Source organism: Odocoileus virginianus, chromosome 19 (assembly GCF_023699985.2).
Source record: "Odocoileus virginianus isolate 20LAN1187 ecotype Illinois chromosome 19, Ovbor_1.2, whole genome shotgun sequence".
Taxonomy (NCBI): domain Eukaryota; kingdom Metazoa; phylum Chordata; class Mammalia; order Artiodactyla; family Cervidae; genus Odocoileus; species Odocoileus virginianus.
In genome coordinates this window covers 43,007,692-43,022,395 of record NC_069692.1, presented here as the reverse complement: position 1 = coordinate 43,022,395, position 14,704 = coordinate 43,007,692, and the positions used below count along the sequence as shown (strand labels likewise).

Genomic DNA, 14,704 nt, shown 5'->3' with positions numbered 1-14,704 from the left:
ATCTCCCTTTCCTCCCTCCGGCTATCCTCATCCAACCCGCAGCATGGGCTCCAACCAGGAAATGAAGGGAACTTCTCTCGCCTTCTCCTGCGGCTTCCGCGCCTTGCGCTCCTGCACGGTGGTCAGGTAGTTGACGGCCGCGTACTCCAGCACGGAGAGAAACACGAAGACGAAGCTGACCCAGAGGTAGATGTCCACGGCCTTGATGTAGGACACGCGGGGCATGGAGGCGTTCACGCCCGTGATGATGGTGGACATGGTCAGCACCGTGGTGATCCCTGCAACGTCCAGCTTTAGTTCAGCCTCTGACAAGCGTACACGGCTGCCCCATTTTACATTCTCTCTCTCTCTTATATCCAACCAGAACTGCCCCTGGCAGATTTCCACCTCATAGAGGTGTGAGGGTCTGCTCCGCAGCAGCCACCCCGGTCTCCTCCTGGACCACTCACTGCATGTCCCCTTTTGCTCTGAGCTCCTTGGAGCTGGGGGTCTCTGTGATGTGACCGCCAAGATCCATGGTTCATCCCAGAGGATCTGCTCAGATGTGGAATTTAAAGCAGTTGACTGTGAAAATCAACTATACTTCAACAAAAATTAAAATTTCTTAATTTAATAAAAAGTTAACTAATTTAATTTAATTTAAATTTAAAACTAATTAAATTAATTTAATTAAAAAATTTAAAAGCAGGGGCTAAAGATCCCCTCTCAAGGAACCTTCCCAAACCTCAAGAGAAGAACATATCCTCCCTCATCTGAGTCCAGAAAGCCTGTCACACCAGTTTCTTCCTCACTGTGCCTTGCTGGTCAAACCCAACCTGATTTTGTCCAAATTGACAATGATGAGGTGCAAGCGTTGACTCTGACACAGGGGCTTCCAAGGCTAAGCCACCACTCCAGGGAACGCAGCTCCCCCTTCCTTCCAAGAAACCACGAAACATGGGCCCTGCTCCCAAACTCTGTCTAAACAAAGCCAACAAACAAAGTTTTTGTGTTTACAGAGTAAGTTTGGGCATTTGTCGAATTGCCTCACTTATCAGAGTACTGAGCTCTGACACCCCCAGTGGTAGAGATCCACATCCCAGAAAAGTGCTTTCTTCCTGAAATGACTTGAGCAGAGGTGGTGTGGTCTGAGCTCCCTGAGGTTTTCACCACGTGGTCTGGGAGACTGAGGGCAGTGTGGAGTTGGAAAGCAAGAAGCAGGAGGAAAGTTCGCTCCTCTGACGCAGACAGACCGTCGGTTAAGAACCCTGAATGGTGCCTTTTACTTCTCTACATAGTGACTGGTGGAAAAAACAAAACGGAAAACCCACCCTGCCACACCTTATCAAGTGCTTTTACCCAGTGAGACTCTGGCGGGCACGGCTCTGCGGTCGATCCAGAAGGACACCCAGGACAGCATGACCATCAACGTGGCGGGAAAGTAGGTTTGGAGCAAGAAGAAGAAGATGTGGCGACGCAGCGTGAAGTTGATGTACAGACGGTTATACCAGCCTGCGGGACACAGGAAGAAGCCAGTGAGATCCCATCACAGAGGCAAAAACAAACTACTTTCCCGGGAGCCCTTCTTTTCCCATCATCATATTCATCTTCGGCAGAAAGTTAAAAGTTCATGATTGGGTGCCTTAGTACAATAAGCTTCCTTTCTAAAATCTAATCCCTCTGAGCCTCAGTTTTCTGGTCTATAAACTGGGGAGAACATCAATATTATCTACACCATAGATTCGTTGGGTAGACAGTAGTTAATTCATATAAAATGCTCGAAACAGCAGCACATAATGAAAAAGAAATTCTTAAAAATGGCTTTAGGGGCTCCCCTGGTGGCCCAGTGGTTAAGACTCCACCCTTCCATTGCAGGGGGCACAGATTCCACCCCTGGTTGATCCTACATGCTGTCTGGTGCAGCCAAAAAAATGACTTGTTTCAAAAAAAAGGCTTTAGAAAAGAGTTGATTTAAACTTGCCAAGAAGAGATGAGAAAAGAAAACTGTGTGCCAAACAGACATCAGAGCAGAAGAGAAGAGAGGGATGCAGGTGAGCACCATGGACATAAAGGGAAGCTGGCGCGGGCGGTCCTGACACCCTTGGCTGGGGCTCGCTTCTCTCCACTGTTGGATGGTGTGGACAGAAGGGCGGGGCTGGGGGCAGGCGAACGGGGAGATAGTGGCCAAGTAGCAGCAGACAGTAAGACAAAACCCTCTCACACCTGGGCCTGGGCTTCTCAGCGCTGGGACAGGAAGGGTAGGGAGTGAGAAGTCCTCTGTGGTCCTGTGGCTACTGCAGAGCTGTATAGTGTATAAAGGTACGTTGAAGTCCTAACTCCCAGCACCCGTCAATGTGGCTTTATGAGAAATCAGGTCTTTGTACATGTAATCAAAGTGAGGTCAGGTGCCTTTGAGTTAGGGTGGTCTGTAACCCAGTGACAGGTGTCCTTAGAGAAGAGGGCAGTTTGCACATAGATGCATAGAAACACGGGCTTCCCTGGTGTCTCAGACTGTAATGCTCTGCCTGCAATGCAGGAGACCTGGGTTCCGTCCCCAGGTTGGGGAAGATCCCCTAGAGAAGGGAATGGCTACCCACGCCAGTATCCTTGCCTGGAGAATTCCATGGATAGAGGAGCCTGGTGGGCTACGGTCCATGGGGTTCCAAAGACTCAGACACACCATGGACACACCAGAGACACAGGGAGCCACGCGACAATAAAGGCTGAAGCCGGAGTAATGCCACCGCCAGGAGCTGAAAAGAGGCACGGAAGGGTTCCTTCCCAGAGCCTTCAGAGGGAGCAGAGTGCTCAGGCTCCCAGCCTCTGCACTGGGAGGGAACACATTCCTATTGTTTCAAGCATCCGGTCTGCGGTACTTTGTTAGGGGCCCCAGGCAGCTAGTTACAAGGGCTGATGGTGGCATCAAAGCAGAGCTCACAAATGGACGCTCTCAGAACTGCACTATGGACCCAGCATCCAAGAAGAGGTCACACTGCACGTGAGAAATGAATCTGTGTCTCTGAATATAGGTTGTAAACACCTTTCCCTGAAAGCTATCCATCTATGTCGTTAAGTCAGATGAACCAGTTTACAGAATCGTGTGTAAAACCTGACTTCTGTCATTTTTCTGAGCGCCTCCCAGGTGGCCCAGTGGTAGAGAATCCGCCTGCCAAGAGGGGACACCGGTTCTATCCCTGGGTTGGAACGATCGTCTGGAGAAGGAAATGTCAACCCACTCCAGTAGCCTTGCCTGGGAAATCCCATGGGCAGAGAAGGCAGGCAGGCTACAGTCCATGGGGTCTCAAAAGAGTCAGATATTACTTAGTGACTAAACAACAACTTTGTAAAATTATGTAATTTTGTAAAATGACATAATTAATCAGGATGTCTGCAAGGATATTTGCTGAATTGTTCAGAATGAGTGCCTCCAACCATGGGATTTCAGAGGGCAGCAACTTTTAAATCCTCTGCATTTAAGTGCTATTTTTGTTTTGTTGCACTATGCATTATTAAAATAATAAAAAAATTATTTTCATCAGAGGGGGCCAAAGAAGAATTCTAATGTGTTTTCTTCCACATGCAAACCCAACCGTGGCAGAAGTTAGCTACCTGTGCTGCTATAGAAGGCCAGCCTGGAAGTGGTGTGGAATTTCTGAATCAGAAACTGAGACAGGGAGATCTTTTCATCCGTTTTCAGGGACTCATCCCCGTTCTTCCAATATAGCATCAGATCTTCATCTGTGTATGCATCTTTGGGGAGAGGAAAAGAAGTTAATTTGACTCCCTGTCTTCTGAGGCAAGGAGGAGCAACAGGGACCTCCTACACCAGCCTGGGAGTAAATAGGTCTTATCTCCGGCAGGCGGTACTCAGCCTCAGAGTTACTAAAATGGCACACGGAGGGAAGAAGGCAAAGGTCTGTCATTACGAACACAGATACTTACAGCTTTCCAGCTCCAAAGAACAGGTCTGAGAATCCAGGGGAAAGTGGCTGAAATCCATGTTGCACATGGCGGTGACCGTAATCCTAGAACAAGACAAACATGTCGTCTCATGCAGTGACCTACTGACTCGCCTGTCTGCCCACAGTAAGGAGGACACGGACATGGTCAGGAGCGGCTGCCTCCTTCCGGAAGCTTGGAGACCCAGGTCTCTAAGTCAACTTTTTATTTTTGAGCACCATGTGGCCCACTGGACCTTATATCCCCAACCAGGGATCGAACCCGTGTCCCCTGCATTGGAGGCACTGAGTCTTAACCACTGGACTGCCAGGGAAGTTCCTCTAAGTTAACTTTTAGAGTTTTGTCTTCTGTAAATGGTGGTATTTGCTCTGCCCGGATCCCAGCTCCTTGGGGTGTTGGTTGTGAATGACCCACACCGGTACCTCTTCCGGGCACTGTTCTTATTCAGAAAGCCACCTTCCCCAGAGATACCCAGAGGTTATGCCTCCGCAGCACCCTCTCAAAGTTATTAGCATCAAATTCTGGCAAACTGTACAGGCAGGCCTGGAAAGTGGGAGGTAAGACTATAATCACTCAAGTCAGCCCACAAGACACGATACGGTAGCCTCTATTAAGCAGTAGCTGTTGTTCTTTTTCTAATGTTTATTATTAATAAACATTGATAATATGTTTGATAGAATGATAGAATCATAGGCTGTCAGAGGTGGAGGGTGTAAAGATCATTGTCTCCCTCAATTCATTCAGGCTCAATTAGTCTCCTAACCCAAGCTTACGATCTCCAGTGATGGGGAAGTTACCACCTATTATGGTGGCCATCTCATCTTTAGAGAGTTCTGTTATCAGAAGGTTCAGACCTCCCATGTATTCCACAGACCCAACCACAGTGGCAAACTCTCCAGGGCCAAACGGACAGACCACACATTTTTTTTTTAATAGAGGGCTGTTTTTTCTTTGTGGTGGTTTTTTAACCCGAAATTGAATAGCTAATTCATTCTACAAATGCTGTTTCCTCACCTGCCATGCAAAGCACAGTCTAGCTCTGACGACACGGTGGTAAATCAGTCACACCCTCCCCGGCATCGTCCACACGTGTTAGAACGACTCTAGACGGAGCCCATGGCCCCGGGGACGGTTACCTCATGCTGTACAGCACCTGCCCGTCTGGGAACACCCTCAGCATGATGTTGTCCGTGGTGGTGTCGTGGATGAACGACCTTTTGGAGTGAACGAAGAAGACGTCGGGGACCCAGATCTTCTTCACCAGCCGGCCGTCAAAGGTCATGCTCTTGTTGCTGGCACTGGGGAAAGCCAGCCGCTCATCCTTCCAGTAATGCCGCAGGTACAAGGTCATGGTGAAGTCCTGTGGAGCCAGGGTGAGACCAGAGACGCCTGACACAGCGCCCTTCCTGACCGTCATTGCTGCATCCACCACCATGATGGATACCTCGGACCCAGCCTCCAGAGTCTGGGGGACAGTCTGCAGTCCTGCCGGACCACAGCTACCGCTGCCAAGGGAAAGAGAATGACTCATTCTCGTGCCTCGTGAGACTGGAGCCCAGGGGACTGCACAGCTCCTCCTTCAGGCTGTGCAAAGAAGAAATGGCAGCTGTGATGCCCTCTGGCTGGCATGGAGCCAGCAGGCCCGGATTCCCCCAAAGCCCTCCACCCTCTCCAACACCTGTGCTCACCTTACCTATTGGCTCACCATTCAACTCAACTCAGTAGACACTTCCAGAAACCTGGACAGTCAAGGGTCCCATTTAGGAGGATTTCTACCACTGGACTTGTAAGATCTTTGAAGGCAGAATTATGTCCTGCCCACCACTGAATCTCCAGACCCTAGTTTAATGCCTGGAAGAGCAGAGAAGTGGATGCTCAATAAATATTTGCAGGGTGGAAAAAAATGAAGGGAATGAATGGATGAAGAGATAGGCAGCAGTATAATTTCAGCCTGAAACCTTATTCTGTTAACAAGTGTCTCCGTGGTTGTGCCTTAAACCAAGAGTGAAGCCCTTACACTGTACCCAGACCTAAGACATAAATGCAGATGGGTCTTCCGGGAGCAGGTGGAGGAAGGCTGGAAAGATGCCTGTGATGGTGGGCTCAGAGTGGATGCCCATTTCTGCTCTACCAGCTCCACCCGGATCCCTCCTGCCTGTCCTGCAGGCCGGTCCCGTAGAGGTGAGCACCAACCAGCCCATCTCTTGAGTCCTTCACTTCCCTGTTCTGTCTGTATTTGCAAACTCCCTGTTTCTTCTGCCTCAGAGATCTCAGACAAGCTCTTGCTGTGCCCTCTCCACAGCTATCAGGTCTCAGCTGAAATGAGACTTCTTCAAAGAGGCTCTGGTGACCACCCAATCCTGCTGGACCCCACCATAGGGTGAGAGGCGGGCACTGGGGATCAGAGACCTGCAGACTTCCAGGTGAATGCATCCACCTCCTGTGCCCCTCCAAGTGTGGCTCGTCTGACCACTCACATTCCTTGAGGGGTGTGTTCAGAACATAAGGTGCTGGCTCTCACTCCCAGAGACCGAATCGGCAAGTCTGGCGTGGTGCCGAGGATCTGCATTCAATCAACACCCCCTCCCAGGCTGGGGCTTCCCAGACGGCGCCAGTTGGCGCTAGAACCTGCCTGCCAGTGTAGCAGAGGCCCGGGTCTGGGGTTCAGTCCCTGGGTCGGGAAGATCCCCGGGAGAAGGAAACGGCAGCCCACCCCAGCATTCCTGCCTGGAGAACTCCATGAGGAGTCTGATGGGCTGCCGTCCAGAGGGCCACAAAGAGTCAGACACGGCTGAGTGACAGAGCACCCTCCCAAGCTCTGACCCATGAAGATAGAGAACCCCGGCTCTAGATTTCACCGCACCTGGGTCAGCCGCCAAGCCCCAGCTTTAGCCCCTCCGGCTGCGACGCCGCCCCCAGGCGCAGCCGATCCCGCACCGGAGCTGCCCGCCCAGGGCCCCGCGTACCATGTCCACCTCGGAGATGCTGTCCAGGCTTTCCACCTGCACGTCCACGCCCACGGGGATGGCAGGGCCTGCAGAGGGGCAAAGACAGCTGGTTAAGGCGCCTTCCCCGGGTGGGCGTACAGCTCCAGCCACCGTCCACGCGGGCCCTGAGTAGAGCAGGGCTGAGGCAGTGATTGGAACTCCCTGAGGGTTTTCTTACTCCTTCCCGACGTGTTGGGTGCCTAGGCGTTCTCCATGAAGGCTGGGACTGTGTCTACCTTAAGTGCCTTTCCTAGGTCGCATATGTGTGTGCTGTCTCTTCAGTCGTGTCCGACTGTGACTCCATCGACTGTAGCCGGCCAGACTTCTCTGTCCATGGGATTCTCCAGGAGAGAATACTGGAGTGGGTTGCCACGCTCTGCTCCAGGGGATCTTCCTGACCCAGGCATCGAACTGCATCTCTTAGGTCTCCTGCATTGGCAGGCAGATTCTTCACCACTAGCGCCACCTGGGAAGGCCAGGGTGGGTGTTTAATCTATGCTTATATGAGTGGATGAGCTGGATTATGTATATGTTATGCTTCTGTGAAATGATTTTTTTAGATTTTAATATTTATTTAAATTTAATCTTAATATTTTAAAATATTTAGTATTTTAAAAACCTCTTAAATGGGAATAACCAAAACCCTGTATCCGTAGGCATATTAATGAATGCTATTCCACTCACAGGTAAAAGATGTCTTTGAGAGCATCAGGTGGCACCTGGACAGGGCCTTCTGAGAGGAAGGCATTGTCTGGAGGCCAGCCTGCTGCACCTGGGGTCGCTGGGCCCTGGCCAGTGGTTGCAGGACTGGGGCATGCCGACCCACAGTGATCTGAGCTGGGAGAAACTTAGGGTGGCGGTGGGAGTCTGGGTCTCAGGGAATGAGGACTGGGAGGGCCAGGGACTTCAGCTGAGGGCAGGGAAGGAGGATCAGAGATCCTAACAGGATCTAGTGGGTCAGTACATTGGATGGGCTCACCGATTTCCCCAAACCTCTCCCAGTAGGTTTGCTAACACTTCCAATCTTACCATAAGAGATTTGGGTTTTTTTGACTGAGCATGGTAGAATGAGAGCATTTTAGTTATTACTGGCGGGATTTCACGGCTATTTTCTGTGTCCTTAAACATGAACACAAATGAACCACACACACACCGCTTTTTTTCACCTGTCACACAGTGTAGCTTGTGGAATCCTAGTTCCCCAGCCAGGAATTGAACCCAGGCACACAGCAGGGAAAGCACTGAGTCCTAACCACTGGACTGCCAGGGAATCCCCACTTCTTAATTTTACTTTTCCGCTCCCAGATTAATTGGGTCATAGGCTGATCTTTTTATTTTCCTGTGCTCAGGTCAGGGCCCATGAAAGATCAGTGCTCTGGCAGCCAGTCTTTTCTTATTCCAGGCTCCAGGCAGAGTGGAATGGCCAGTGTGAGGCAGAGGCCCCCTCCTCAGGGCTGACTGCTGGTCTCTCTCTCCTGAGGGGACTGCAACATGAGGAAGGGTCTGCCGGCAGCCGGGCTGGGTCCCCGCTCCCAGCACCTAGACCCGTGCCGGACTGTGTACTCCCAGTATCACCGTGGGAAGCAGGGCTGTTTACTCCCTTGTCCTCTGGATCCGTCACCCCTGAGACATTAAAACAGCCCCGGGCCAGAGCTCTTCACCCTCCCTTTCCCGTGTCCCCTTTCTACAAAGCACCACACGCCTGTAATGCCCGGTCACCCCAAAGCCAAGGGCAGAAATAGTAGAGCCGTCACCCTCTCTGGACCCCCTTCCCGTGCCCTGGATTTCAGATAATGAGTACAGTGTCTGACCAGATAAAGTACGTCAGCTCGCGTGGTGCCTGCTACTGTGTCTCTCTGTCCCCGGGCCGGCCCAGCCCTCTGGAGCTCCAGTCGGTCTTTGGAGAGAAAGCTGGGAGGGTGAATTCACGGCTGTGAGGTGCCACCCACACGGGAGGGCAGGGCAGGTGTCAGGGATCCTGGGCTGTTGGAAACCACCTGTGTATTCAGGAGGCTCCAGAGCTGTGTTCAGGGGCTCGCACCCCCAAGCTTGAATGGGACCAGCAACTCTGCCTTCCTTGGTCCCAGGGCAGTGAAGGTCATCCTGGCCTTTGACCAGCCCAGCAGCCCAAGGCTGACATTCCACCCTCAAGTTCTCCTGAGTGCTCCATTTCGTCACCCTTCCCAACCTGATTTTTGAGAAATTCTTCCAAATTACTGGCCTTTCTCCTTCTTCCATGAGCAATTTTATGTTTTTAGTAGGACTGAGCCCTAGAAGAGTTAGAAAGAAAATAGTCTAGTGAAGTTAACTAGGCATTCATGTCTTGGCTCCAGAACACTGATGTGGGTTTTTCAGCTTTAAGAAGATTGAAGATCCCGCTTGCTGCAACTAAAATCCGGCGCAGCCAAATAAATAAATATTTTTTTAAAACTAGGAATAGGTACATAGAAATAAATCTAACAAACTATCTAAATGTCTTCTATAAAGAAAGCTATGAAGTACTGAGAAAAATGAAAGAAGACCTAAGTAAAGGAAAAATAATTTTCCTGAATTGGAAGATTCAATATTATAAAGATATTAATTCTGTGTTTACTTTGCCAACAAAGGTCCATCTAGTCAAGACTATGGCTTTTCCAGTGGTCATGCATGGATGTGAGAGTTGGACTATAAACTGTCGGGAAGCATTTAACCGAAGGATTCCTCTGTGCTGTTTCCTATCTCTCTAGAGCCCTCGGTTCCTTATCAGTCCCTTTCAGGGGCCTGAGGAGCAGGCAAGCCTCTCCCAGGACAGAGATCAAAGAGATGGAATGCTTGCATAGGATTTCCTTCATTAGCTTTTCCATTTGGTGAAAGGGGTTATTTACGACCCTCTTTTGTTATAGATCACCTCTTGGCCTTATGGCCTCTGGCTCCTTGCTTCCTTGGTAAACTTGTAAAGTCTGGTCTCTTGATCTTTATCTAAAGAAGCTACTGGTATATATACTCTTACAGAATTCAATAAAGCACCTTGGCTCCATCAGAGCTTGGGTCCCCGTGTCTGTCTGTCTGTCTTTCTCTCTCTCTCTCTAGCTCTGTATTTCTGGCTGATTCCCTGGAGCGCGAAAGCTGGCCGCGTAACCCAGGGAATATTAGCCTCTTTCCTTCTTTCACTCTCTCATCGTCGACTCCAGACCACCAGGTTCCGGTCCAATAAAGGACCAACAATAAACAAAGCTGAGCGCCGAAGAATTGATGCTTTTGAACTGTGGTGTTGGAGAAGACTTTTGAGAGTCCCTTGGACTGCAAGGAGATCCAACCAGTCCATCCTAAAGGAGATCAGTCCTGGGTGTTCATTGGAAGGACTGATGCTGAAGCTGAAACTCCAATACTTTGGCCACCTCATGCGAAGAGCTGACTTATTTGAAAAGAGCCTGATGCTGGGAAAGATTGAGGGCAGGAGGAGAAGGGGACGACAGAGGATGAGATGGTTGGATGGCATCACCAACTCAATGGACATGAGTGTGGGTGGGCTCCAGGAGTTTGTAATGGACAGGGAGGCCTGGCGTGCTGTGGTTCATGGGGTCACAAAGAGTCGGAGACAACTGAGCGACTGAACTGAACTGAACTGGGTGTGTTAGTTGCTCAGCTGTGTCTGACTCTTTGAGATCCCATGGACAGCAGCCCACCAGGCTCCTCTGTCCATGGAATTTTCTAGGCAAGAATACTGGAGTGGGTTGCCATTCCCTTCTCCAGGGAATCTTCCCTACCCAGGGATAGAACCCGGATCTCCCACACTGCAGGCAGATTCTTTACTGTCTAAGCCACCAGGGAAGCCCAGAGATATTAATTACCTCATATTAAACTATAGACTCAATGCAATTATTTTCTCTCTCTCTCTCTTTTTTTTTCTCAATGCAATTATAATCAAAATCTCATTTGGTTTTCTTGTGGAACTTGACAAAGAGATTATTAGGAAACTCAAAGTTGCAATAATAATCCTTCTTGAAGGAAAAAAGGGCGGGAGGATTTGCTCTACCAGATATCAGGGTTTGCTGTAGAAACACAGTGATTCAGAAGTGAAGTACCAGGACTGCAGTGGTTAGGACTCTGGTCTTGCAATGCAGGACCTTCAGGTTTGATCCCTGGTGGGGGAACTAAGACCCCATGTGCCATGTGGTGTGGAAAAAAATTTTTTTAAAGGAAGAGTGAAGTACCAGTATAAAAATGGACAAATAAATAAACAGAACAGAGTGGAGACTCCAGAAACACACACACACTTACAGACACCTGACTTTAGATACCACTGCAGATCATTGGGGAGAAGGCAATGGCACCCACTCCAGTACTCTTGCCTGGAAAATCCCATGGATGGAGGGGCCTGGTGGGCTGCAGTCCATGGGGTCGCGAAGAGTCAGACACGACTGAACGACTTCACTTTCACTTTTCACTTTCATGCATTGGAGAAGGAAACGGCAACTCCAGTGTTCTTGCCTGGAGAATCCCAGGGACGGGGGAGCCTGGTGGGCTGCCGTCTATGGGGTCGCACAGAGTCGGACACGACTGAAGTGACTTAGCAGCAGCAGCAGCAGATCATTGGAGAAGGAATAGTATCCTCAGTAACTAATGCTGAGACAATGTATATGTGCAAATCATACAATGTCCAAAACAACTCCAAGTGGACTGTGGATTCAAAGGGAAGAGGCAAAACAGCAAAGAGCAGGATAGCAATGGTCTTCCTTATCCAGATACAAAAAGCACTACCCTTAAGAAAACTAATGACAAAACGAATCCTTTGGTGTTAGAAGCCAGGACAATGTTTGGCTACGGTGGAGAGAATGAGACTTCTGGAGTTCTGGAAGTTCTGTTTCTTGGTCAAGGTGCTAGTTGCAAGAATGTGTTCACTTTTTGATAATTCACTAAGCTGAGCAGTTATGATTTGTGTACTTTTCTGCATACATGTTGTAGGTCAATGAGAAATTGCAATAAAAAAAAACCAAGAACTCTTCTTTATCAAAGACACCATGGAGAAAGTAAAAAACAAGCTACTGAGTGGAAGATATTCATAGTACATGTGACTGGCAAAGGGCTCATATACAGAATATAAAAATAACTGCTAAGAGTTTCATTAAGAAAAAATCAGATAATGCAGTACAAAAAGGGGCAAGAGATTTAAATAGGCATTTAACAAAAGACCAAGCAATAGACATATGAGAAAGTACAAAGATGCATTGACATTTCCCTTAGAACCACGATGAAATATTAATACTATCACCCAAAGAATTAGGCTCATATGAAAGAGCAATTACACTAGGCATTGATAAGGACACAGAGCAACAGGAGGAACCTCAGACATTGCCAGTGGTGGGTGCAAATTGGTACAATCACCTTAGAAGACATCATCCAGCAAAATGGAAGCTATGTAAACCTCGTGACCTATCTACAGAATAGGAAAAATACATTATGGTATACTCTCAGAATGGAATGTTACATTTACAGTCAACGACATGGATGAATACACTTCATGAAAATTTCACCACTGCAGGTTGCATGGCTTGAATTTCCGCCATGGCCCTTCCCGTTCCTTGAGAGCTTCTTAGAAAGTCGGAGTTAATTTGAAAGCTGAGTGAAGTTGAGACTCTTTCTCCTGTTGGTGGATGTGATCAGCATTTTGGTTTGAAAGCAGACCTGGTTTTTTCATGCTGAGCACTGTCTCTTGTGCAGCAGTAAGTGCCGTGCGGCAGGCATTAACCATCCACCTGGGGTGGGGTCGAGGCTGGACCAGGTCAGGGCTCTCCCTTCCACAAACCAGCATCAGCATCACCAGGCACTTAGAGGTGCAGTTCGTGGGTCCTACCCTCAGCCTCCCGCCCCAGAGACGTCACAAGTCCTGGAATGATGCCGACCCATAGTCACGTTTGAGGACACTGGACAACTGACCTTTAATGAAACTCCAGCAGTGAGGTTTTATAATGTCCCATGTCCTGGTTACCGTTTTCCTCTTGCTTTCAACTCTTCCACTGTGCTATCTCCGCCAGCTGTCTCCACTTCCTGCTCATCCATGCCTTCCTTCCCCCTTGCACTTGCTGAGCTGAGGAGTCTTTTTCCCTAAGCCTTGCTTGGCTCCCTGACCTCTGTTCCATGATCACTCTCCTTGGTGGAGACCCCTTCCTTTTCCATCTCTGCGACGCAGCTCTTGCCTGGCCCCTTCTCCTCTCTGTAGACACTCGGCCCTCCCACAGCCCACTCCCCTCCTAAAGCTGAGGACTCTCGGCACTCCCCTGGCCCCCAGTGGTTAAGAATCCATCTTCCAGTGCGGAGGATGTAGGCTCCATCCCTGGTCAGGGAACTAAGAGCCCACATGCCACAGTGCAACTAAACCCACAGCCTCTGGAACCCGAGCACTACAACCAGACAGCCCCGAGCCCCGGGAACGACCCAGCATAGTGAAGGTTAAAAAAAGTAAAACGATGACTCTTTGTCCGTCCTGGTTCCGATCTCCGACCAAACTCTGACACTGTTGTTAGTCTGGAAGGAGTCTCCACTGGATATCAAACCAAGTTCTTACATTTAACATCCTTCAGATGCGCAGTGACTGCCTCGGTCACCGGGCACAGGTGAGATCAAGGAGCAGAGAGGCGAGAAGGCCCAGAGGGGACTGTAGGAAAAAGGCCGTCTGAGGAAGGGGCTAGGGAGAGAAGGTTAATCTTAGGGGAAGGATGGAACCGAGTCCCCCTGCTGAGCTCATGATGACCCTCTCTATCCAACCCCGTGCTCCCTTTCTTGTCCCGCCCTTGTTCCCCCCAGGGCTGAAGAATAGCAAAGAGGAGTAAAAACTGAAACTGATCAGGGTCTTCTTAGGTACAGAGCCCCACTATGCACCCGGTTTCTATTTTTGTAGAAAAAGACTTCATTCTCCTAGGCCTTCATAGAGTTCTAAAGAGCAGACTCAAGAAGTTACTAATTAGGGAAGTGAAAGAATACAGAAGTGAAGGAAGACCAGTCAAGCAAGAAAAGTAGTGATAGTTTAAACAATAGTTCATCAATAAAACAGAGGTTTGGGACTTCCCTGGTGGTCCAGTGGTTAGGACCCGGCACTTTAACTGGGTTCGATCCCTGGTCAGGAAACTGAGTGTGCTTGCAGCTCAGCCAAAATAAAGGTAAGTATCTTTATTTATACCTTTAAATATCTGTGTGGATCACAACAAACTGTGGAAAATTCTGAAAGAGATGGGAATACCAGACCACCTGACCTGCCTCTTGAAAAACCTGTATGCAGGTCAGGAAGCAACAGTTAGAACTGGTCATGGACCAACAGACTGGTTCCAAATAGGAAAAGGAGTACATCGAGGCTGTATATTGTCACCCTGCTTATTTAACTTATATGCAGAGTACATCATGAGAAATGCTGGGCTGGAGGAAGCACAAGCTGGAATCAACACTGCTGAGAGAAATCAATAACCTCAGATATGCAGATGATACCACCCTTATGGCAGAAAGTGAAGAAGAACTAAAGAGCCTCTTGAGAAAGTGAGAGAGGAGAGTGAAAAAGTTGGCTTAAAGCTCAACATTCAGAAAACTAAGATCATGGCATCTGGTCCTGTCACTTCATGGGAAATAGATGGGGAGACAGTGGCTGACTTTATTTTGGGGGGCTCCAAAATCATTGCAGATGGTGATTGCAGCCATGAAATTAAAAGATGCTTGCTCCTTGTAAGAAAAGCTATGACCAACTTAGACAGCATTTTAAAAAGCAGAGACATTACTTTGCCAACAAAGGTCTGTCTAGTCAAAGCTATGAT

At 49.0% G+C, this 14,704-nt stretch overlaps 1 protein-coding gene across 3 annotated transcripts in view; it reads right to left on the bottom strand.

Annotated features, from left to right (window-relative positions):
• Positions 1-14,704, bottom strand: part of GABRR2 (gamma-aminobutyric acid type A receptor subunit rho2) — a 44,839-nt gene that overhangs the window by 4,668 nt on the left and 25,467 nt on the right. For 2 of the 3 annotated variants that reach the window (XM_020877448.2, XM_070450125.1), the window contains exons 3-8: positions 6,906-6,973; positions 5,076-5,299; positions 3,922-4,004; positions 3,589-3,729; positions 1,339-1,491; positions 82-278 (exon numbers count right to left, since the gene is read on the bottom strand). In XM_020877448.2, the coding sequence (XP_020733107.2) occupies positions 82-278; positions 1,339-1,491; positions 3,589-3,729; positions 3,922-4,004; positions 5,076-5,299; positions 6,906-6,973 (866 nt within the window). The remainder of the gene's footprint in view (positions 1-81; positions 279-1,338; positions 1,492-3,588; positions 3,730-3,921; positions 4,005-5,075; positions 5,300-6,905; positions 6,974-14,704) is intronic. The other variant, XM_070450126.1, reaches the window with a different exon arrangement.